General features: G+C 31.8%; 3 protein-coding genes across 5 annotated transcripts; 1 reads left to right on the top strand and 2 right to left on the bottom strand.

Annotated features, from left to right (window-relative positions):
* Positions 1 to 5,401: 5,401 nt before the first annotated feature.
* LOC142523629 (uncharacterized) lies at positions 5,402 to 8,389 on the top strand. The gene is made up of 4 exons (XM_075627331.1): positions 5,402 to 5,844; positions 6,079 to 6,376; positions 6,493 to 6,620; positions 7,058 to 8,389. The coding sequence occupies exons 1-4, from the start codon at positions 5,569 to 5,571 to the stop codon at positions 7,541 to 7,543; spliced, it is 1,188 nt and encodes a 395-aa protein (XP_075483446.1). The 5' UTR covers positions 5,402 to 5,568; the 3' UTR covers positions 7,544 to 8,389.
* Positions 8,390 to 8,767: 378 nt separating this feature from the next.
* On the bottom strand, positions 8,768 to 13,133 carry LOC142524349 (eukaryotic peptide chain release factor subunit 1-3). 3 transcript variants are annotated; one of them, XM_075628297.1, is made up of 3 exons: positions 12,996 to 13,105; positions 12,409 to 12,506; positions 8,768 to 10,417 (listed from the first exon to the last, which is right to left on the bottom strand). In XM_075628297.1, the coding sequence occupies exon 3, from the start codon at positions 10,368 to 10,370 to the stop codon at positions 9,057 to 9,059; it is 1,314 nt and encodes a 437-aa protein (XP_075484412.1). In that variant the 5' UTR covers positions 10,371 to 10,417; positions 12,409 to 12,506; positions 12,996 to 13,105; the 3' UTR covers positions 8,768 to 9,056. The 3 variants fall into 3 exon arrangements, with proteins under 3 accessions (XP_075484412.1, XP_075484410.1, XP_075484411.1); XM_075628295.1 differs by lacking the exon at positions 12,409 to 12,506 and having other exon boundaries at positions 12,996 to 13,133; XM_075628296.1 differs by lacking the exon at positions 12,409 to 12,506 and having other exon boundaries at positions 12,935 to 13,101.
* Positions 13,134 to 13,902: 769 nt separating this feature from the next.
* LOC142525126 (uncharacterized) lies at positions 13,903 to 26,253 on the bottom strand. The gene is made up of 7 exons (XM_075629293.1): positions 26,042 to 26,253; positions 25,897 to 25,963; positions 25,495 to 25,578; positions 14,957 to 14,996; positions 14,636 to 14,704; positions 14,416 to 14,525; positions 13,903 to 14,174 (listed from the first exon to the last, which is right to left on the bottom strand). Exons 1-7 carry the CDS (start codon positions 26,049 to 26,051, stop codon positions 14,045 to 14,047), a joined length of 510 nt encoding a protein of 169 aa, XP_075485408.1. The 5' UTR covers positions 26,052 to 26,253; the 3' UTR covers positions 13,903 to 14,044.
* Between the last annotated feature and the right edge of the window lie 26 nt (positions 26,254 to 26,279).

The following is a 26,279-nucleotide window of genomic DNA, read 5'->3' as shown; positions in this document are numbered from 1 at the left end:
TCTTCTCTTTATTTGAAAAAAAATATTGAAAAATTTATAAATTTTTTGAAAAATATGAGTTAGTATTTAATTCGAAAGTGATTTATGTTTTTTGTTGCTCGTATATACTTCAACTTCTTTGTTATTGTACTAAATAAATTATTTTTGAACTTTGAGTTATCATTTTTTTATGAAGGTTGTTTGTGTCAAGAATTTTTAAATTCATTTTGTTTAATATTGTTGACGGCAATTGATTTTTCTGATATTCTATTATTTGTCTTGTTGTTTATATGAAAATATGTATGAGAGTACACCAATCGAAGCCACATATTTTGGGCCTTATGTTCTACGAAGAGGGTAATATATGCTTTCTGTGAATTATATGATTTATTGGTTCTACATACATGTAGTTAAGAAATGAATCAAATTTTGAACAAAAATTTTATGACAAACACAGTGGATGAAAAAAACATGTTAAAAAAAATAATATTGCGTATTACTATGTCCCTATTTCTGTATGATACAATTCAAACACAGTTTTTTAGATATTTGAAATTAGGTATAACTAAGTGACATGAAACATATGCATATATATTTGAAGGCGTATTTTAAAGCAAAATATTAAGATAAAAAATTATTCATATTTAAATTTCAACGCAACACAATGAAGAAGAAATTGGAAAATTTTATGTGTAAACCTTTAAGGTTTATATAGTGATTATGTTGTTACTTCATGGTTTGCAATATACTGAGCCATATAAAATATCAATATTTCTCAAAGAATAAATAAAAAAGAAAAATTCTTAATTCAGAAAAAGAAATACATGAAAAAAATTGTGTATAATTCTCATTCTATTTTTAATTATATGAGAACAATTCTAAAGCTTTGTGGACACAATAGATCAATTTTGTGCATTTTTAGTAAACTGGGACATTGAGGGTATCTCCAAGGCTGCCTCTCCAATGGCGGCTGTGCTATTTCACCAAAATAGCGCAGCCCCCCTCCTCTGCGCCAAACCCCTGCGCCAAATTTGGCGCAGGGGTCATTTTTTTTATTTAATTTTTAATTTTTTTATTTGTATTTATTATGTTTATTTGTATAAAAAATTATAAATATTATTTAAATAATAATATAATATTTATTTTATTTTTTTAATAATTAGATATTTAATCATAAAAAAAATAAAAAAACTAATTGTTGATTTTAAATTTTTTTTTATTTATGTTAATTAGTAATATTTAAAAACTAATTTGATTTAATGATTTTTAATTAATATAATTTAATAAAAACACAAAAAATTAACATAACTTAAATATATTAAATAAAATATAATAATTAATATATGTAAAATAAAAAGAATATTTTGAGAATATTATTTTTGGTGTAAGATTTGAAGTAAATGAGTTGGAGATGTATGTTGTATTTGGTGCAGAAAACGCACTATTTTAGTGTAAAATTTGCACCAAAATAAATTTTGTGGTTGGAGATGACCTGAGCCGGTTGCACTTTATTTCTTCCAAAATTATCTCGATAGATTTCGAGGTGGCTAAGAGGTTGTTTTTGTCTATTTTTTTAGTTAAAGTGGCTAACAAATTAATTCATGAGATATATGATAGTAACATAGAGAACTACTCGTCAAATAAATTCAGTAGCCGAATAGTGAAATTCAAATTGAATTATACAATATTTCATCAAATTATTTTTGTCTATTATAAGATGCTCATGAGATCTAAACAGTTGTATTATTAGATGAGATGTTGAATAAGACAAATACTTTGATATATATATTTGAATGATATCTCATATACATATCTTAATTACGTTATCCGTGTCCTTCTCAAGATTTTTAAAATACAATAATTAATTTTGTAAGTCATTCCACAATATATAAAATATTATAAAATAAAATGTAAACTCGATAGAATAAAATTTGTTTTGTTTATGAAATTGAAACTATATCATCCACATGATATGATGCACGCAATCATTGTTCAAAATCTTCTAACAAATGACGAACGAAATGACTTTTCTGAATTGCGTCAAATTAAACGATGACACAATTCTATGATATAGTCATTTGAAAAGATTTTCAAGTTTTTTCTCACACTGATTGAGAAATAATTGTTAAAAATTTATTAAACTTATAGCTATATGTTGATAATATCGATACTAAATATATAAAAATGATATTACAAATATCACGATGTTTGAAGAAATTACAGCACCATTCATTGATTATGTTGTTGAAGAATATATAGGGTATACATACTTTTAGTCACAAGTAAAAACCAGTCACGACTAAAAACAACATTTATTCTTATGAGTTATAGTTCATGATTGTCAAAAACTGAAAAATCATTCAACAGTAAAATAAATATTTGGAAAATAAGATTACTGGATAAAAACAATGTAGAAAACCGAAAAAACATCCTGATAGAGAAGTAAACTACGAGCATGTCAGATCCCAGATGAGGGTTTTAAATAACATAATAGATGTTAAAGACGATCATATACTTGCTGAGTATACCAAAATGGTTATATGTATATTATAACAAACTACGACAAAGAGTTGTTGAGTTATCAAAATCAACCAAGAAGTATATTGAAAAGTGTGTCATGTGCATAAGATAACTTCTCCGATTCATATACCGTCTATGGTCATGATTTTTGATTTGTGATTTGGTTTATTTCAATTAATAAATGTCATTAGCCATATTTTAATTCATTTAAATATTATCAAAATTTCGTACTTATATTTCCAGCAATTTAGTTGCTCACGTGCAACGCACGTGCACTTTTCTAGTATATATATATATATATATATATATATATATATAAATCTAATATATATTTATATATCTTTATCCTTTAATTAATTCAATAATATATATATACATATAGTTTGTCTTTCTTCATTAATTAATGGACTTTAATTAATTCAAAAATATATAAATATAAATCAAATCTAAATCTATATAATTTTAGATATAAATTCATGTAATTCTCTTCATTAAATTAAATAGTAAAATAATATCCTTTTCAATTGTTTTGTGTGTATTTTCTTTATTAATTAATTAATGAATTTTAATTATTAATTAAGAATATATAAATATAAATATAAATCTAAATCTAAATTTATATGAATACATATAAAAATATAAATTACATGAATGTTGTTTTATTTATTATTTATATGTATATCAGTATATGTATTCTATGGAGTTGAGTAAATGACTGATGATTTAGTGATGTGCATGACACTCAAGAGTAAGTCAAACAATATTTAATTCTGGCTCATCGAGTAAGAATATAATATAATAATAAACTATTTGTCCAAATATTAGCTTTGGATGATATTTGAATGAAATATATTTTTATTTTTTCTTTCTAATTTCAACTTATGATTAGCTTGTTTTCATCTAACTATTTTACACACATACCCTAATGAGGTATTTATTTAAAAGTGTAAGTTGATTTGTGTGTCGCAAGAATTGTCCTTCCATCTATTAATTGTGTATTGGTTGTAATGCCCCAAATAATAATATAAGATTAATGGTAATTACTGGGTCAAATCAAAGTTATAAGAAAAATGTGCAGTAGAAGAAAATAAGGACTTTGACCACTAAAGTGTACACTTTGACCACACAATTAAAAACTACATATAGCATACCTACACACACACCCAAATTTACCATAAATAGAGAGAGAATGAACAAGGACGAAAAAAAAAGAAGCCATTTCCAAACCCAATGGCCAATTCTCGTCATCACTATAGCAGCTGCCGTAGAATTGTCATAACTCATCTGTCCGAACTCAAAACTTAAAAAATCTTGAATGGATGTGTTCTTAACATCCTAAGCTTCGATTCAAGCTATAAATCAGTAATTTTGGACAAGTATTCAGCTGGATCGAAGATGCTGTTTTTTAGCTCGTTTCCCAGCTTGTTTCAGTTAGTTTCTGGTGAGTTTATAGCTTTTGCTTATGGTTTTTGGGTTTATGTGTATTGTACACTAAGAATCTCGACTTGTGGTCCAAATATAACTTGTATATCTATTTGTCAGATTTTTGTAGCCGCTAGAAAAATGGAATTCCAATTAGAAACGGATTTGATATAAATTTTCTACCAAACGGTGTCACAATCGAACTATGTGTTTGAGCTGTGTAGAATAACTACTATAATTTGAGGTTATGACCTTTTTGCAATTGGATTCTGGATCTTTGGTTAAATTAGAAATTGTAGATCTATGTGTTATCTTTGGAATGACACTGAATCGTTAAATTCCATTAAGAATTGAATAAGTTATGCTCGTTTTACTGAAACTGGTCATTTATAGAATTCTCTCCACGAATTTCGTGAGTAGCAGCTTGTTCTTGTTAATTCTGGGATTAATATATTAAGATTATGAAAATAGTTTCCTCTAGGAAAACTTAGAAAATTGAGTTTCCTTTTGAACAAAAACGACTATGTTTGGATAAATAATCCAAGTTCTTGACTTGTGTATTTTAATATTCGGTTGAAGTATCGACTTGGATTGCCTCAGGATTATTTATTTTAAGAGTTTTGGTAGCGAATCGAGGTTTGTTTATCGGTATATCATATTTTTAGTTGGTTTTGGGTCGAATTCTTGGATGTAATAATAATTTAGTTGAGATTGTATTTTGTTGATATTATAGTAGACTTTGGGCGGTTCAAGACTTCTCAACCGCACCTTTCGATCTCTTTTTGGTAATATTCGAAAGGTTTGTTACAGTCGGTAACATACGAGGTAAAAGTTTCATTTTTATTTTAAATTATAAATTCTATGGCTCGATGAATAACAGATGGTAGAGGTGGGGACAGTGAAATGCAATCATTATTTACTTTGAACTTCTTTAAGCAAAAGAAGTGAAACATAGGGTGATGTTTTGGATTTTCCCATATCTGGAGCTTGTAAGCGACTTCTCCCATTTGTTCAATGATTTAAAAAGCAACTCTTAACTTTTAGATACATGTCATCGTCAATGAAGTAAAGCAACAAACAACTTTTAAAAATTCTTTTATATTTGTACAACGGTCAGAATTGACTACATTTTGTTCTGTTTCCATATCTTTGTCCTCAAGGTAGCACCACACGAGAACTTGGACAGTAATTTGGAATAGATGGGAATTATAAGGAATGACAATGACTTAATAAGTGCTCGAGTCTTTTTCTATTTCTAAGGGACTAATTGAATGAATTTTCAAAATGTGAAAGGTTCGAAGAGAAGCTGAATAACCTTGAGTCGAAGAACAGTTCCTCGTCAACAGGCTTTTTCAATGGCCCCAAATAAGTTCCTGTCTGGGCGCTCTAGATCCATTATCCAGGTATTTATGTCATTACAGAGTGTGCTGGACTTCCATTTTTTTTTATTTGGTGCCTTACAAAGTTTCTGGTGCTTGTGAATGACAGAGGAGTTATAGCGGGCATATGTTTGGGGACAGTAAGATGCATGTGGTAGTAAAATCTTCTTAACGTAACTCAGTTCCTTGCAAATCCCTGATTTTGAACCTTCACTTGTGTTTTCCATGTGACTCATAGGATCTAAATAGCCCGTCATTTCTGAAGGCGATGACAAACCACAAAAATCACTTAATGAGAAACAATATCATAACAGCATTTTGTAACATGGGTAGCGTAGAACATGCAATTCGCATTGTTGAAGAAATGAAAAGGGAGAGACATCAACCCTCTACGAGGACATTAATGCCTATAATTCTAACTTTTGCTAGAGCAGGAGAAATGAGAAAAGCTTTAGAAGTTTTTTATTTTATGAGGAAGAGCGGCTGTATTCCCACTGTGCACACGTATAATGCACTTATTCATTGCCATGTCCAGAAACGGCAGGTACATCAGTTATGAAAAAGGCATTTTTAATCTCTTTAGTTCAAAGTTAGTGTGTTGTTACATTACATTAGAACCATTCTAATTAAAAATTGTGTACTTGACCATATATGCTTTGTTGCTTCGTGTGTTTTAGTGATCACATTTTTCTTTTGAATGGAAAGATTGAACATGGTAACTCAGACTTGTAACTTTTTTGTAAATGGTTATATATTCATGATTATTTATTACTTGCAGATGGAGAAGGCTGTGACTATTTTAGAAGAAATATTGCATACGAGCATTAATCCCAATGAGCACACAAACACTATCATTATGGATATTTACGCATCGTTGGGCGATACTGGAAAGGCTTTTGAATACTTCTCTAAACTGAAAAATGAAGGGCTTGAGCTTGATGTATACACTTACGGGGCTTTACTCAAGGCGTTCTGTAAAGCAGGAAGGATGCTAAGTGCTTTAGAAGTAACGAAAGAGATGAGAATTCGAAATATCCCAAGGAACACATTTATTTACAACATATTAATTGATGGGTAAGATTAATCTGCACTCTTATGCGCTATATTTCAGCATCCCCCAGGAACTTCAGATATTCGCTAAGTTGCTCGTGCATATCTATTCTTGATTTTATAGTTTTTGTTCAATGCAAACGGGCTTGCCGAGGTGATGTTTGGGAGGCTGCAGATCTGATGCTACAAATGACGCAAGAAGGGGTACAGCCAGACATCCATACTTGTACATCTTTTGTAAACGCTTGTTGCGAGGCAGGAGATATGCTGGTAAGTTTTTTGCACTTCATGCAATTTATTTTTCACTTCTGTTACTGAGATATCGTGTTTCAACAGGGTGTATATTAAAACAGAGTTTCATTGTTCCTTTTTCGCCTGATTATATTTTTAATAATGAGATTTCTGCCGTGTGTTCTCTGTTTGAAATCAGCATTACAAAACAATTTCTCTTGCTTTTCTGTACTTGAAAATATTTGAGACAGTATCATGAGCTAGATTTTAGACTTCATTATGCAACCAAATTTGAAAGAATATATCTGATAATTATAGATGGAACCTTGAAGTATATTAAAACAATTGCCCCATAGTGAATCAAACTGCCGTACATTCTTCTTGCAGTTTCTGGTTGAATCTATATTTTCTAGAGATATCCTGACAACTTGGTATCTATTGCTGATGTAAGTGGAAATTTTATCTTCTGTCTGGAGAGAGCAATGAAAACGTTAGAAGAGATGGAAGCACTCGGAGTGAAGGCCAACATCAAAACCTATACAACACTAATACGCGGCTGGTCGCGGGCGTTTCTCCCTGAGAAGGCTTTAAAATGCTTCATAGAGATGAAAGTTGCCGGATTAACACCAGACAAAGCTGTATATCATTGTCTAATGACGTCTTTGTTATCTATAGCAACTGTCGCTGAAGATTACATTTATAACGGAATTCTTGGCATATGTGAAGAAATGGTAAATTCTGAGTTAACTGTTGATATGGGAACTACAGTTCAATGGTCAAAATGTTTACATAAGATTGAAAGGAGCTGTGGTGGAATTACCGAGGCCCTTCAAAAGACATTCCCTCCCGACTGGAATTCGTACAAAACTCTTGATGCTGTTTCTAGAAGTAGTGATGAAGCTTACGGTAGTACATTGTATGACAGTGATTCAGATGGTGAGGATGGAAGGTTCCAGTTTTAACTTGATTGTATAGGGGTGTGTTGATTTTTGCATATTCTTTGTTCTGGGCTAGCTTTGATGAGATTATATTATCTCTTTTTGAGTTCTTAGTTGTAAATATAATCTCGATATATTTCGAGTTTCTATAGCCACTCGCTGCAGTGTAAAAGAAACATACACAATGGTCTGATGGAGAATTATTTGCAAACATTCTGGGTTCTTTCTTCAAGTGTCCCATTTGGTAGTGATGTAAAATGTGATAAAAATGGAATACCTCCATGTGACAAATAATACTGAGCGGATGATGAGCTGGCCTAGCTTTCATGAGAGCCCATGGAGCCTGAAAACCCCGAAGAAATCGGTTAGAGGATGTTGGGTTTTCGCCTGGGCTTATTACCTCCTACGCCAAGACAGGATCCGAGAAAGGAGAAATGACTGAGGGAAGAAAAAAAACTCTGGAAGTGTATCTCAATTATGTGACACATCTGTGAGTGTCGAATTTTGTGGGATATTTACTATTATGGTAACATAGTAGTCGACTGGTTCCAGAAGTCTGAATGAGACAAGAGGTCTCAGGCCGAAAGGAGATATGAAAAAATCAATCTAGCCCTCTGTAACAATTGTCCCGCGATCGAGAAGTGAAGATGGGGTTGTTGGATGATGATATTCGTCAGTATTGTGTTTCCTGAATAGATAAATCGGATGGAGTATGCCAGTTCTCCAGTCATTTCTAGTATGAGGTCGAACAATTATCTTAGGAGGCATCACTCTTGTAGTCTTGTTGAGTGAATTTTCTGAAGGCTTTTTCCTTGTTTATTATGTGTGGATACAAACTTGGTTTGTTCTAAGAGGTTACTGTATTATTATTTTGTCATGCAAATGAATGATTCCAATATGATAAATTGATGATCAATAATCTTGAAACTGTTTTTGATAAAAGATGGTGTTTCCAAAAGCACGTAGGCATCCATTGAAAACTGTCATTAGGGTTGCGAAGCCTGAAAATATACCCTTGCAACTACATTATCAACTCTTTTGAAAAGATCAAAAAATAAAAACAGAAACCCCATTAATCAAAAACATCAAACCAGCTGATAGCAACAATCGAATCTCGATGCTAGACATCTTTCCATTTATACTCCAAAGACTAATTAGAGCCCAAATCAAGGATTTCAAGGAGTTCAAAATTCAAAGCGAGTCTATGACATTCAATTGACCGTTACCAGTGCCTTGTGGGACTTAAAATGTAATATAAACTTTTCTAAAAAGTGCAACTTCTTTAAAGCACAGAAGCTCATAGAACAAGCAAGATACGTTACTTTTTTTTCCACACACACACACTGGTGTGATGTGATGTACCAAATGCGACTGGGAAACAAACTGCTCTATTAATAAGTAGTGAAGTCCATTCAATGCAAAAATAAGAAAAGAAAAGATCCAATCCAAGATAATTTATATAAAAAAAAAAAACTGACAACAATTTCAAGCAGTGGCTCTCATCTTGTCATCACCAAGTACAGGTAGAACGATTGCTTTAATCTGAATCCTCGTAGATTTCCCCTTCGTCGGATGGCTCATCAAAAGATCGCATGTCCAGCTGGTAGCGAAGAACTCCTCCAATGCCACCAAAGCCTCGGCAGAACTGAGAGCCTTCTTGAGATCTATTTGTCACAAACTCAAGTGAACATCCAAAATTTTTGTATTCGTTAGCAAACCACTCAAGCAGAGGCATTTTGTCTTGAACCTCTAACTCAGCAGAGGTAATTGAATCCTTGAAGTTGCTCTGATCAGTTTCTTGATCCTTATTAAAATATTTTATGACAATCTCACTGGTCGTACTGTTTTTGAGCACACAACGGTTGATATCCAAGTTTTCCCACACAATCAATATTTCGACAGCTCCCATCTCCAAAGCTTTTATAGTGTCATCCACACCAAATACATATTTTCCAGTGTCCTGACTGATTTCTTCAAAAAATTTCCCTATCAGACGCTTTTCTTGAATGAATTTCACATTGGACAAAATTTCAGCAGACAATTCGATGGCCTGATTGAAACCATTTTCTCCACCATATGAGACGTCTACCACATTTAGTATCTTGGCCTGGAGGCGAGGATCAAACATATCAGATTGACTCAGTTCGGTCTTGAAATCAGCTGAACCAGCAAGTATTAGACCTGATACATTTGGCTGGCTGGTAGCAGGATTAATAAAGAATTGGGTAGCAAGCTCTGCAGTCTTCCTCACATAGTTGTGGCGCTTCTCCATTCGCAGACGAGCAAATCGAAGAGCTGATTGTCCACCTCTTCCATGTTTTTTTGGAAGATCAACCGTGAACTTGTGAAGTACTTCCCTAGTGTTACCACTCAAGGTCCCAAAAAGGGTTCCATTTCCATCCATGACAATAAATCCAAACTTCTCATCAGATTCTAGGAGTTGAGTAAGAGGTTCAGTGTGAAATTTATTGTCACAAAGGTATAAAGAAGCATTTATGGGCTTGAAAGGCATGAAGTCAAAAGTCACCTTTTTTTCTTTTCCATCATCAGTTACTATAGTTCCTGTATAAAGCACTAATCCATTAGGGGGTACCTTGTTATACAGTTTAAGCCTTTGCTGAGCAGATGTGATTGCACCCAACACAGATTGACGATTCACCCTGCTTTTAATATTTGAAGCCGTCCCATATTCCTCAGCAAGCATTTTAGTGATCCGGGATATTTGATCACCTGGTGGAATGATAAGGGATATCATGCTGGTACCATTTCCTCTAGCAGATTCAAGAGCCTTAATCAATTTCTTTATTTTCCATATTTCAATATTCTTATCGTTTTCTTGACCATCTGCCATTGTGATTTGTGAATAATGTTACCGCTTCGATCAGGTACCGAATGAACCTAACAAGATAGAAAATAGAGAGACTTCATAAAACAGTTTTCACAGTGATTATTTAGAGCTCAATGAAATGACCAATATGCTTAAAGTTTAACAACGCACAGAACAGAAAACAGGATATATGAAGCTTATAAATTGATAGTAACTAAGGTCGGTCGAAGAAATCATTTGATAGTACAATATCAAAAGGCTAAACATAAAGGAATTGAAAAATTAGCTTCCTAAGAGCAGACAGAGAAGGAAATTAGCATCACAGTTGCAGACATCAGAGGACTTTAAACAAGATTTTAGACATTTTACAACAATATTATGATGTCCAATCCTCAGCAAACTAAACAATTTCCTTAAATGTAGCCTTTCCTATATAGACAGCCCGATAAGTTGATTAAGCATTACGAATACTTCATCTAGATCACATTTCATCATCCACTATAAAAATTTTCGATACTTTATTCAGATTGAGATTTCAAATTTTTAATAGATTCAAAGTTGAAAATGAGTTGCTCCTTCAAAGTCTTTTCTTCTCTTTTTCACTTTTCGATTAGTAAGGTTCATAATGTCCATTTATATTTTATTATTATGTTCAAAAAATGCATGCATTGTTGCTTCCAATATTCTACCACTATCAAAGGAATCATCTTTTAAGTAGTAAAGAAATTTTTTTATTTAACTTGGATAGAATATCCAAAGGTAAGAAACTTAGGTTGAAAGTTGTAAAAAAAAATATTTAGAAGTACAAAAAATTTCCACAATTCGCAAAGTCTCTGTGGATGGTAGCAAAAAAGATGTATTCAAAGTATTTAGGATTCGCCAATAATCTTACTACTTATTTAAAGTTCTTAATAACCTCTTAGTTCCTCACATGGGTTGAAAAATTACCTATAATTAAATCATAATTCATTGGTTAAATGTTTCGACCATTTCTTGTGGTCGGTGCCAGTACAACTGTACAAGGAAATATTTTCTTTCCCATTTCTTTCCCTACCAAACCATTAGATAAAAACAATCCAAGTTAACATTGTTCCCCTTGATATAGTTGAAAAGGTATCATGTCAAAGGCAAACATGGGAATCTTAATCTACAAAAAACAACAAAAGCTCCAAAAATTTAAAACTCACGGCATGACATTTAAGTTGATGTCTTTACCTTGACCTTGTAGAATGAAAATTATAAACACACTTTCTCGGCAACGAATATAATTACATTCTTATCTCTAGAGATAAATGTACAGCACTCACAATAGAAAGCTGCTAGATTTAAGAGAATATAAATGCAACCATAGATAATGACAAAAATCTCAGTTCCAATCTTCCTATAAATTAGAATTGGCATTTAGTTCTTTTCTGCTCATCTTATGATGCTTACTAATTCTGTAACTTATTGGTAATTCTTCTAATTCTTTCCTAACCTATGTCAGATTTAAAAATTTAATACTCACATATGGCATGGTTGTCTGATGCCAGATAAAGATTACTGCTTGTAAAGTAATGTGCAAGAGGATTCTGAACCACGTTATCGGGTAGAAAACTCTTGTACTTCAAGTAATCATCAAATATTGTCCTTGACTGTTTTTAGATTTAGCACCAATTCTTTGGACGCTGAAATGTGCCTCAAAAACAAGTTAATGTCAACTGACACCTTCTAACCTCAAATTTTGTTTTTGTTTTATGGCATTTTGCTTGCTGAGGAAATTATTTAAAGATCTTTTGTTGCCTCTCGGAGTTCTTTTACTTAGTAAGACTCTAAATTGCTCCAATAATCACTTTGCTTTTCAATCTCTTGCTTTTGTTTGGGCACTGCAAATAGGAAATTATTCAATGCTCTCGATTATATAAACCGATTCATTTTTAATACTCACATGAGAACAACAGTCAGTCAGAAAACTCAGTCATTGCCATCACGGCATCACCATTAGTTCATGTAGTCACTAACTGGCAATTTTATTCATTGACTGCCTTTCAACCTAATCTTGATCCCCAAACTAAAAACGCACCTTAAATCACCTCAAACTTACAAAGCTTTCCACTTGAAATCATTGTGCTTCATATAACTGCGAAACTGTCCTTCTCGGGTTGAGAAATATCCCGTCCACTAAAAACAATAAATTTTCATTATCTAGAGAAATTGGAAAATATATAAACCCAGACCACGAGAGGTTTACTTACTACCATTCATCATCACTCCCATTAGACTTGTACAGTTAAATTACAAAAATCATAGTCCATTAAATTTTGGGTTTTCATCTCCTTTTCACTCCTCTGACTTTTTCTTTACACCAAAATCTTTATGAGGCGGGAAACATCCGTTCACTTACCCAATAACAGTTTGTAAGCAGCACTCAATACACACACACACACACAGAGAGACAAAATTCAGAATCCATAAAACCATATGCAATCCATGATGGGCAAGCCTACAGTGTCAATTACTTCGAGCCACAATAATTAATTAAGAAAGAAAAAACAAAAACAGAATTTTAGACGACAATCATATCATAAAGAACAAAATAATGAAATTACATCGTTAAAATCAAGAAAATCAAATCCAACAGAAGAGAAAAAGTGAAGAGAGTCGCTTTACGGTTTGTGGAAAAGGGTGCGCAAATCGTCCAAAAATTTAGAGATTTGAGGTCCAAAATTTTGAGGATTTCCGAAATGGATTTTGACAGCATAGGTATTTATTTTGTTCTCTGGTGGCGTCCGGAATTTGTTCTCTAATCAACTGACAACTGTCTTTTTTAAAAAAAAAAAGTTTAATTAATTAATTTAAAAAATAGACAGTAAATGTAATCATTTTTTATAAAAAAAATACATGATTTAGATTTAGATTAGATTTAGATTTAGATAAATCGGATTCCTTATTACAATATTTTTTTTTATTTTCATCTTCTTATATGGAACTGTACAAATATTTATTTCGTTCATTCATTAATTTTATTCATTATTAGTTTAATAAACTTGTGAAATTGCAGCAAAAAAATTTGAAATTTAACTTTTGGAAATATCTTTACTCGTCATAATCATAATTACTTCGTTAAAAGTGCGGAGACAGAGTCTTCATTAGATAGAAAATTTTGGATTTCAAACTACTAAATAAAAACATTTACATGTCGACTAAATTTATTTGTCTAATCTTCAAATCCAATCTCGATCTTGAACAATATTCTTTCAATAATACCAAGGCATTTGAAATCATTTTTAATTATAGAGTAATTAAATCCGAACCTTCAAATCAATTTATGAAATAAAATCACTCAATTCAAACGCAGTATAAATTAATTCATTAAAAAATATATTGACTCAATATTTCAATTGATGGAATCAGCGACAACATGATATAATTAAATGGAAAAAAACAAATGACTTCAAGATGCATCAAGAAGAGTTGAAGAGGGTAATTTCAAAATAGTGGGTTTGGTTGTACAAGTTGCAAAATATTACCAAGAAATAAATAAATAATTGTAAAGATTATTTGACTCCACAGGCCATCGAGTGGAATATCTTTTATTGGATACATATACATACAACAATGATCCATTTTTATTCTAAGAAACATCATTCCACTGAATAATACACTGCCATGACTTCAGTAATATAAAGTTGAAACCAAACTTTGGAGGAAATAAGAAATTACACAGCCGGGTCCTTCCCGAACCCCATGAAAGCATGAGTAACGAGCATAGATGCTCTTTTCCCAAACTCACTTATGCGGCCAACGAATGGTGAAGTCTCTTTATTCGACAAAGGTTTCTTATCCCACCTGTTACAAATTTTGCCAAAGCTTTCATCGATCAATATAGACTAGATGAAATATATGTTTTGCTTATTCAGACAAGTAAAACATTAAGTGATGTTCTGTCCTGACAAAAAACAGACATGTAGTAATAAGTATTTGAACTATGCTACACACATGGACATCATGGGATCATCTATGTAAGAAGCTCCACATGGACAAGGATTTCTGCGCGAACCAGAAGTAGTTACAAAGTAGATATACATACCAGTCTTCGTGACGGACAATCTTCCCATCCTCTGTGTACAGCTTGATGAGTGATACCACATTTATGTCTTTCCCGCAAAATTTGTAATACTGTTTGTTGTCAATTAGTATCTGGATGACCAAACTAAGTATGAATAAAACGACAACTAAACAATGTAAAACCCAGTCCATATGAAAACGTAAATATGGATTTGCTGTGAAATGAAAGATGGACTTCTAACCTCCGTGTGTCCAGGTGAAATAACATTTTCTTCAATATTGTAGTCCACAATTTTTGATTCACGGAAGACCTGAAGTATTTAAAGGCGACATTTCAATAATGAGCTAAAACAACAATGTATTCATGACAATATGACGAAATGCAAGATAAAAATAGTGGCAGTAGTTTCGTCTAATCGAGTACCATAAAAAAAGATTCTATGCAAATCAAAACTTATTTAGAGATGAATTGGAACATTTGCAATGTCTATTTATCACTTTGCGCAACTGGCTAAGTTAATAAATAACAATAAAACATGATAATGCATGTAATATTATACAACCTTGGCTAGCGAATAGAATGCTGATTTGATCTCCTTTACCCTGCAAGTAACAGATGAGAGCAAATGTTAACCAGATTTCATCATGCTAGTTGAAAAATGGTAAGCATGATACTCGAATAGGAATGCGAGTTTCAAACTAGTTAACATAACCTTTATTTCTTTCTTGCTATCAAACCTTCTTCATTCTTGGGGTAAGAAAGGATATCCAACCAAAAAGGAAAAAAGTCATCAAAGTGGAATATGATTCTTCAAATTTCAACAATAAACTAAAGTTCATCAATGGTCAAGCAGTTTGTCAAGTAAGTTCAGGAATACAAGACAAAAATTTGATTGATAAATTTTCCTTGAATTGCCCCAATAAAGTCACTGTTATAACTTTATACCTTCCATTAAAGTTATTGGACACTCAGAACAACCTCAAAGCTCAACACGATTTTAACCCGATCAAATTTTAATGCTCATCACCCTATATATTTATTGTCATTGTTATTTTCATTTTATTGTCGGTATTGTTTACATAAGGGTCCACTTCCGTTGGTTCTGCGGCTCAATGTCATGTAGTAAGGCCTTCTTCCAGTAGGCCTTTGATTCTCCCTTCGTTTTTAAACATCCTAGCAGTGTGTCTGAGCCTTCTACCCATGCTCGATCTTTAGTTGAGCCGAGTACAGCTTGGGCAGCTTCCCCTAACCAGAACAAAATTTCCCAGTAAAATCATGACCACTTTGGCTAGCCTGGGTTCGATGGACGTGGCTATATGCCTTATCTATATCTATATACCTATAAAAGTATAGATTATGAGCTTGTTTTTCAATTGTGAAACGATAAAAATGATCTCTTTATTAATACAAATCCAAAAACTCCATAAAGATATATACGTAAAATTCTAATTGCTGCAAAGGCAAAAATGGAATATCAAAATTTTATATTTATTCCACCTAATATATAATTAATGGTTAATGAATTATCACTACAATATACATTGATTGTAGTAATTTATATCACTTTAAGAATAAAATTTAACTCCTATCTTAATTTTATCAAATATTTAATCTATATACTACATTTAAATATTTTATCTTTTTAATTTTCTCTCTATGTGATTTTTTATAATTTTAGTGCAATTTTGTAATTATATTTTTAGAGAAATTTCAAATTAGTTAATAAATTATAGTATCACAAGAAGATATATGAAAAAATTAACTATATATGCAACAGTAGAATAACATGATAAATATAAAATAATATGATAATATTAAGTTTAATACTAACATATTTTATGGTTTTTTAACTAATAATTGAAAGTAAAGAGTTTAGCTCTATTTATAGGCGTTTTCTCATACCATCGATGAGTGTATCGGGAGCCGAGATTCAGAAGAAGAAACGTGTACGCATCTCATTTTTCTAAAGTTGAGGTTGCGTACGTAAGTTTCGTCAAAATATGTAGGCAATGGCCGTCGCCAATTCCTACACGATACTTCCTTTAACATGTGTCATATTTTCTTACATTCTCCCACTTGACACATATATCTCATTTACCATAGGAGAAAACAAAATACATGAATCCTGGCGATAGGTCATCTTAAAACGATTATTATCTTCCATATATTACAATGTATTATATCTCTCAAATAACTTAATGAACAAACCTTATGTTTATTCGAGGTCCAACTTTATTGATATTTCCCGAATAACTGAATGTGTGCACAACATATATGAGAAAATATCACATCATAGTTTCATTAATTTGTTCTTACAACAAATATTACATAAAGGAACTAAGTCACATTCTTTCTGTATGATCCTTAAATTTCAATGGTGGCATGCCCTTGGTCAAAGGATCTGCAATCATCAATTCAGTGCTAATGTGCTCGATTAGTAACTTCTTATCTTTAACACGTTCTCTTATGGCTAAATACTTAATGTCGATATGCTTGCTTCGACTACCACTTTTGTTATTTTTAGCCATAAAAACAGCAGCTGAATTGTCACAATATATTCTTAATGGCCTAGATATAGAATCCATAATTCCAAGCCCTGAAATGAAACTCTTCAATCATACACCATGTGAGGTTGCCTCAAAACAAGATACGAACTCAGCTTCCATAGTGGAAGTAGCAGTCAATGTCTGTTTTGCACTTCTCCAAGATACAGCTCCACCAGCTAGCATGAAAATATATCCTGAAGTGGATTTTCTTGAATCAATGCAGCCAGCGTAGTCTGAATCAGAGTAGCCAATTACTTCCAAATTCTCAGTTCGTCTGAACATAAGCATATAATCTTTGGTCCCTTGAAGGTACCTCATAACTTTCTTTGCAGCTTTCCAATGGTCTAAACCTGGATTACTCTGATATCTTCCCAACATCCCAACAACAAATGCAATGTCAGGTCTAGTGCAAACCTGAGCATACATCAAGCTTCCGACAGCAGAAGCATAAGGAATGTTTTTCATTTGTTCCCGCTCTAGATCATTCTTTGGGCATTGGCTCAAATTGAATTTATCGCCTTTCACAATGGGAGCTATACTTGGTGATCAATTTTTCATCCGATATCTCTCTAAAACTTTGTTGATATAGGTTTCTTGAGACAGACCTATAATACCTCGAATTCGGTCTCTATGTATCTTAATGCCAATAACATAAGATGAATCGCCCATATCCTTCATATCAAAGTTTTTAGAGAGGAATTGTTTCACCTCATATAGTAGACCCTTATCATTGGTTGCAAGTAATATATCATCCACATATAGAATAAGGAAACAAATCTTGCTCCCACTGACCTTCTGGTATATACATTGATCCATGGGGTTCTCAACGAATCCAAATGAAGAGATAACATCATGAAATTTCAAATACCATTGACGGGAAGCTTGTTTCAATCCATATATAGATTTCTTACGCTTACAAACCAATTGCTCACCATTACTAGAGAAGAATCCTTCAGGTTGTTTCATATAAACCTCTTCTTCTAGTTCTCCATTGAGAAAAGCCGTTTTCACATCCATTTGTTGTAAATCTAAATCAAAATGTGCAACTAATGCTAGAATGATGCGAAGAGAATCTTTCTTAGATACAGGAGAAAAAGTCTCCTTGTAGTCGATTCCTTCCTGCTGAGTGAATCCTTTAGCTACGAGTCTTGCTTTATACCTTTCAATGTTGCCTAATGAATCTTTCTTTGTTTTGAAGACCCATTTACATCCAATGGCTTTTACACCATCAGGCAACTGAACAAGATCACAGGCTCCATTAACTGCCATAGAATTCATGTCTTCTTTCATAGCATTAAACCATAGTTTTGACTCATTACAACTCATGGCTTGTGAAAACGTTTCAGGATCATTTTCGGCTCCGATGTTAAAGTCCGATTCTTGTAAATACACAACATAATCACTAGATATAGCCGATCTTCTTATTCTAGTAGATCTCCTTAGGTTGTTTGATTGATCAACAATTTATTGTTGTTCTTCATTAATAACTTGATCTACTGGATTTTCATCAGCGATATGTGGAACTTCAGTAATCGGTTGCCTAACACCCATTTGGTCTTGAGGAGTGTGAATAACGACCAATCTATCATTTGAACAAGAGGGTTGTGAATTAATGTGATCTTTCTCAAGAACTATGTCATTTGAATGATCAATCCTACTAATCAAATCATTCTCAAGAAATTTTGCATTTCTTGATTCCACAATTCTAGTGTTGTGAGATGGACAATAGAATCTGTACCCTTTGGATTTTTCGGCATACCCAATGAAATATCCACTTATAGTTCTTGGGTCCAGTTTCTTTTCATGTGGGTTATAAACTCTTATTTCAGAAGGACAACCCCAAACGCGTATATGTTGCAAACTCGGTTTCCAACCTTTAAATAACTCAAATGGCGTCTTTGGGACGGCCTTAGTTGGAACTCGGTTTAATATATACACAGTTGTCTTAGGAGCTTCAGTCCACAAAGATTTAGGAAGTTTAGAGCTACTAAACATGCTCCTCACCATGTCCAATAATGTTCGGTTTCTCCTCTCAACTACGCCATTTTGGTCAGGAGAACCAGGCATAGTATATTGGGCAACAATCCCATGTTCTTGTAGAAACTTCGCAAACGGACCAGGTGCATGTCCATTCTCAGTGTATCTACCGTAATATTCTCCACTTCTATCTGTTCTCACAATCTCAATATGTTTTCCACATTGCTTCTCCACTTCAGCCTTAAAAACCTTAAAGGCTTCTAGTGCTTCGTTTTTGTTATGAAGCATGTAGATATACATGTATCGTGAGTAATCATCAATGAAAGAGATGAAGTATTTCGGACTTTGCATGTCCATATCTGGACAACAAATATTTGAATATATGATTTCTAATATTTCTGTACTCCTCTTGGCACCCTTTTTAGACTTATTGGTCTGCTTTCCCTTAATGCAGTCCACACAAGTCTCAAAATCAGTAAAATCTAAAGTACTAAGTACTCCATCATTCACTAATCTTTTAATCATTTCTATGTAGATATGTCCCAATCTCATGTGCCACAATATAGAGGAATCTTCATTTATAACACATCTTTTAATACCTCCTTGAACATGCACAGTGGTGTTATTATTTTGTAAAGAAATAGAGAAAAGACCATCAACCATTGTACCATTTCCAATAAGATTTGATTTATAAAACAAATTTATTGATTTATTCAAAAACTGAAAGGAATAACCAAAAGGTACAAGTTGTGATACTGAAATTAAATTCCTAGAAAAACTAGGAACATAAAAGGTCTTTTTCAATTTTAAAATATAACCACTATTTAATACTAGGCAGCAAGTCCCAATAGCCTCCACATGCGAAGACATCTTGTTTCCTGAATAGATGTTCCGCTCATTTTCTATTGGTTTCCTTAGGTTTTGCATACCCTGCAAGGTATTTGTAACATGGATTGTAGAACCAGAATCAATCCACCATGTGTTATAAATCATATTAACCATATTAGATTCATAACAGAGAAATGAAGTAGGAATACCTTTCTTTTTAAGCCAGTCCTTAAATTTATTGCAATCCTTCTTAATGTGTCTCGTCTTTTTACAGAAGAAACACTTGGATTCTTTCTTGATGTCAGGTTGGGGTTGAATTAATCATTTCCCTTTTCCCTTGACTTTGGCTTGTTTTTTATACTTTCCTTGTGTGGTCATAAAGACATTATCACTTGTTTCCATCAACAGCCTTCCTTCCTCTTGAACACACATGGTCATTAATTCATTAATTGACCATTTATCCTTATGTGTGTTGTAGGAAATTTTGAAGGGTCCATATTGCTGTGGAAGAGTGCATAAAATGTAGTGCACAAGAAAAGTCTCAGACATTTCCACTTCAAGTGTCTTGAGCTAAGCCGCTATGTCCCGCATTTTCATTATGTGCTCTCGCACACCTCTCACACTGGTGAGACTTAATGAAGAGAATTCCATAATTAGGGTGCTAGCAAGCGCTTTATTTGAAGACTGAAACTGTTCATCAATAGCCTTCAGTAATTCTTTGACATTATTATGCTGATCGACAGAACCACGCATACCAGCAGAGATTTTGGTCTTTATGAACATTACGCAGAGTCGATTAGATCGCTCCCATTTTTCATAAAGATCAACATCATCCGGAATGCTGTTTTCAGTAATAGCAGATGGTTCGTCTTTTCGTATAGCATAATCAATATCCATCCACCCTAATTGAAGAAGAATTCTTTGTTTCCAAATTTTATAATTATCGCCCTTTAGATCGGGAATGTCACATTTCATATCAGAAAAACTCGCAGGTTGCATAACTGCACAAAATATCATATGCCTAAAATTTTGAGATAATATCATGCTTTACCAATGTAATTCATGTTTTAAAAATCTAGTGACATAAAATTTGCCTGTGGGCTAAAATTTTAATTCAATAAGATTTTTCTGTAATTTTATGATAAAACTATCAAAATGTATTTTCCTTAATTCCTGTGGGTAAATTAAGAAAAATATATATTTTAACCTAATTAGTTATATAAATATAATAAAAATTCATGTGGGGTAAATTTTATTATGTTTATATAATTAATTACAATTGATGTCCATTATGTGATCCAAACTCACTTAATGCATAATTTTTCATAATTAAGGATGTTGTGGCTATTCCTCAATTATTTAAAATTATACGGTTCACCGAAAAAAATTTTGGCTTTACTTAATGCTTTATATAATAATTATTTCGCAATCAACACTTTCCAAGAGTGCTCCCAGGAAAGATAAGTAGTGCTAAGGCCCTTTAAATACCCAACTCCTAGACAGAGCAATGTTCATCAGGGAGACCAGTGGCTAGTCAAGGCAGTTTAAACCGGTCTATGAAAAACTCCCTCAGATCATGTTTTCTTACGTCACCTTATAATTATTATTCAACTTAATTATCCACATTTATGTGAATCTTTATAAGCCAAAATTTTTCATATTAAATAACTTTATATTCACATTTTTACTTAATATGAACAATTACATTCCCCATCAGTTTTTCTCTTCAATCAGAGTAGTGATAAAGTAAGGATCACATTTACATAAAAATGTGGGCTCCTCATCAATTTTTCTCTTTTATCAGAGTAGTGATAACGTGAGGATTATTTGTTCATTTGTGAATATCTGAAATATTTTATTATATTATATTCACATCTTACTTGATATGCTCATCTCAATATAATTTAATATAAACATAATGTGAATATTGATTTTCAAAATATTTTTCAATATAACTTGCATTTAAATTTCAAGAATAAATGCAAACACAATATTAAATTTGCGTGTACAAATCAAACACTTATCCGTAATATTTGACATTATCTAACATGCAAAAATAATTTCTAAACATGTATTGAAAATTGCACTGAATTAGGAAAAATTTTAATGTGTACAAATTATTTAACCAAATGCTATATGTATACTAAATTATACATATAACTTAATAACACATTAATTATTTATTTATTATTATAATTACAATAAAATAAATAAATATATATATTCACATATATTTTAACCGACACATGCATAATCAATATATGTGGGTCCCTCGTATAATATTTATTTATTTTTTTATTTAAAATAAAATTATATAAACTGCATGCAATTAATTCTTCACGTGATATGTTTATCATATTAAATGCTTTGCAGCGGATGCATTTGATTTCCATTCTTTTATATCAGCATCATCTTCAACCTTTCGTTAGAAAATTTTCTGAAACTTTCGGACTAAAATTTTATTTTCTCAAAAAATTTTCAAAATTCAGAAAACTGTATACAATTTTTCAAGATCTCTTCCGAGAACATTCGAAGTGCAACGTGAAGAAATTTTCCGAAGAAATTTTCAGATACGTAAATTTTCTTAAAGTTCATATCCAAACTTCAAGCTTCTTACGCAAATTTTAAAATTCTTTTTTCTGAAATTTCATGATATGAAATTAAATATTTTCAAGGCAGAAGTATCACGGCTCTGATACCAAATGTTAGAGATTTTTCTCAAAATCATGTTTTCACGTATATATAAACATGATATAATATGCGGAAGCTTAAATCGAGTGTTACCTCCGGCCATTGAAAATTTTGATTTCTCTGATTTCTTCTCGTTTGATGCCTTCTAAGCACTCCACCCTCTCGATAGATGGTGTATATTTCTTTATGAGGTGTGTATGCTTAGGGACCTCAATCGCTCTATTTATAGGCGTTTTCTCATACCATCGATGAGTGTATCGGGAGCCGAGATTCAGGAAGAAGAAACGTGTACGCATCTCATTTTTTTAAAGTTGAGGTTGCATACGTAAGTTTCGTCAAAATATGTAGGCAATGGCCGTCGCCAATTCCTACACGATACTTCTTTTAACATGTGTCATATTTTCTTACAAAGCAATCAGTCCAGAGGGAATTCTTCACAGTCATATCAGCTTAGATTAGAAGCTTATTTCCCTCAGTGTGTGAGAACATCCTTGTTCAGTTCTCGCACACAATCACTCTCACAATCTTGAACAAAGACGTTAAACTTGTGTATGTAGTAGGTTTGTACAAAGTGTTGTATAGATCAAAGTCTTCTAGTGGATCCTACCCGTGGAGGTAGAAGGGGTGACGTAAGAGCAGTTGAAGTCTCCGAACATCCATAAACACATTTGTGTATTTAACTAATTAACTATTGTTTTCAAACTGCTTGGATCAGTTAGAGTATCCATCAGTTCAGCTGTCACCATAACTAAACTGATGAATACAAAAACTAATCTACCCTTTTTCAGTTATTCAGTTTACATGAGTTAAATTATTTTCTAAAATAACAGTCTTCTTCACGAAGGATTACTTCGAGTTTCTTCCGTTTGGTTTTAAATCAAACTCGATTTAATTAATCGGTGTTAACATTCTTAGAACACGAGCTATTACATCTCATTGGAGAATATAATGTTCGAAATGCCTTCCAAGGCACTAGCACACTCGGTCCTTCAAATAAAAAGCAAATGATTTCAAAGGTTTAATATTACATCCTATTTAATATTAACAAATGGATCATCGAAAACAAATAGTTTGAAATGTCCAATGTACATACGTAAATAATCTATAAGAACTAAGCACACACAAATATATAAAAAAAAATATGTAACAATGATTTTTATCTGAAGTTTTGATTAAAAATATAAATTATATATTTTTAATAATTTTTAATCTAATGTATATGAAAATTAATTGATTGTAAAAAAAAATATTTGCATCTATTATTTCTTTCATGTGAGATAATAATTATCCATATGAAAATTTAAATGTAATACATATATAATTTTGATTTTAAAATATAGTAAAAATTCAAAAAAAATATGAAAATTTGAAAAAAAAAAATTATCTATAACAAATTTATATGTTATATGAATGATTATTTTATTAAATTGTATGACTAAAAATTTACATGCATTTGATCATCAAAATCAATAATCAATCAAAATCTTAAATATGTAATGCATTAAAAGACATTTTAATGAGCAATTAAATAACACAGAAGTTATTTTTTACTGTAAAAACAAAATATGACATAATCTTTCTAATAAATATAATTATAATAATCATTGATTAGCATTTGTCAAAGTATTAAAACTTTTACATATGATATTTTAATATCTTGATTAATTATTTTGAAATCAATTTAACTAATTCAACAAATACAAAAAAAAAAACATTTTTTATGAAATTTTATATTTTTGGTGATATTTCAAATTTTAATAATGAAAATCATACCAATAGTTTAAAATTTTATATTTAATAATTATTATATAAGTTTATTTGATACAAAAAAAAATTATGTCTTAAATATTATTTAAATTGAATATTATGAGTCATATTTTACTATCAATATTATTATTTCATTAGTTTTGATATTTTTTTGATGAGTTAGTCGTGAGGATTTTAAATTGATAATTATTTGTTCTTAGTGTGCTTCTATGTAAAATATAATTTATGCATTGATAATTCAACAATTTAGTTGATTTTTAGGTTATTCTGTCTTATACTTGGTGTTTGTATATATATATATTTTTTTAAATTTGTTTCTGTTCATTTCGTTCTATATATTAAGCTCATTCTCATTTATTATATAAAATAAAATCAACAGCTTGAATTTTAATTTGAGAAACAATTTGAAAGTAAATTATACAACTTTTTAATTAATTTATTCATCTAATATTACAAGAGATTAATCCCAAATAAATAACAAAATGATTCAAATTGTTTTCTTAGAAAATTAGATTTTTTTAATTTTTATTATATAATTGGTATTTGGGTGCATTGTACGTGCTTCATGCTAGTTTTCTAATATATCAGTAGAGGATAAAGAGACTTGTAAAATTAATAAAATCCCTTCTCAAGTCCCCTCAGCTACTAGATGGGAAACATATGCTAACAAATCCTTTGTTAACGAGCACATCAAAATCAATTAAGAACAGGCATGAGAATTCAGGAGCCGAAGAAGTCAAGGAATCGGAACAAGAGATGAAAATGGCCTCGAGTTTTCACCTTGACATAGATCTGTTGATGTTCCCATCTTCAATTATAAATACCCGTTTCCATAAAAGGAAATATAAGATTTAAAATTTCTGAACTCCTTCCCATATTACCTAGGAGTGGTTCCATGGATTATCTTTTGGATTTTGTTATGAAAAATAGCGGTAATCGGAGAATCACACGTAGCAAAGCCAAGAAACGAGGAATAAGTTTTAAAAAAATTCCATAGTACAAAAATAGGAGTTAATAGATAACAACACTTGTTCGTGATTACATGGATGAAGCATGGACCATGGTAATTGCCACACACACACCTTATGAGATATACAAATGGATTTCCACAACCATAAGGCATAAACAATTAATAAAGTTCAAAATCAAATGTTAGGAGTTTTTTATGAACTTACGCATCACTTGTATTATTTTGAATTATATAATTTATTTTCCTTGTATTTCAATTATCTGAAAGGTAACATTTTGTTCACACAATGAGTAACCATTATTCTGCAAAACAAATGCATACCCTTGTGCCCGCATAAGTGGGTCTTCAAAAGTTGCATGTGGAGCATAGATTTCAAAATCTTGAGGAGTTGCACGGGATGCATAACTGAAACAATCAACAGAAGATGCTTATATCAAAGACATCAAGTTTTCTAAAGCACTCGAAACTCATCAAGTTTAAAAGGCAACTCCAAAACCAACTAGCACCCGTCTAATCTAAAAATCCCAAAAATGCTTGAGCTATATACAGTTTCAAGAAACAAAGAACGATGGTGACCAGTACAACACAAAATCATCATTGAGAAGCTTGATTTCTTCAAACTAACTTCTCGATAAAACCAGCTATAATAAATTAAATCTTGGTTGAGTCGAATTTACATTAACAAAAAATCTTTGGACAAACAGATCAATGATAAACACTCACAGGTTAAGAATACGAGGGAGAATGATATCAGATACAGTTTTGGACAACCCGGCGCCCTTCATTGCATCTTCACAAAGACATCACATCAAACATCAGAATTAATACTTAATTTAGACTTCAAAATCAATCGAAAATCAGAGTTTACCTTTTTCCATAACAAAAAGCTTTGCTAGAAAATTGTAGAATCATACAGCGCGGCCTTTGGTCGAGAAGGATATTAATTGACGAAGAAAATTCGAGTCTCGACCTCATAAGGAAAGAAATGGGACCGAGTGCGTGTATGCTTGGTAGCCATGAATTTTTCCACATATATATAGAGAGAGAGACACATATGTATAAAACTTTAATTACATGAACAAAAATTAGAAATGCTTTTTTAGAAA

The sequence above is a fragment of the Primulina tabacum genome, chromosome 14, assembly GCF_025594145.1.
Source record: "Primulina tabacum isolate GXHZ01 chromosome 14, ASM2559414v2, whole genome shotgun sequence".
Lineage (NCBI taxonomy): Eukaryota > Viridiplantae > Streptophyta > Magnoliopsida > Lamiales > Gesneriaceae > Primulina > Primulina tabacum.
The sequence above is the reverse complement of the archived record's forward strand: the minus strand, read 5'-3'. Positions and strand labels throughout refer to the sequence as shown.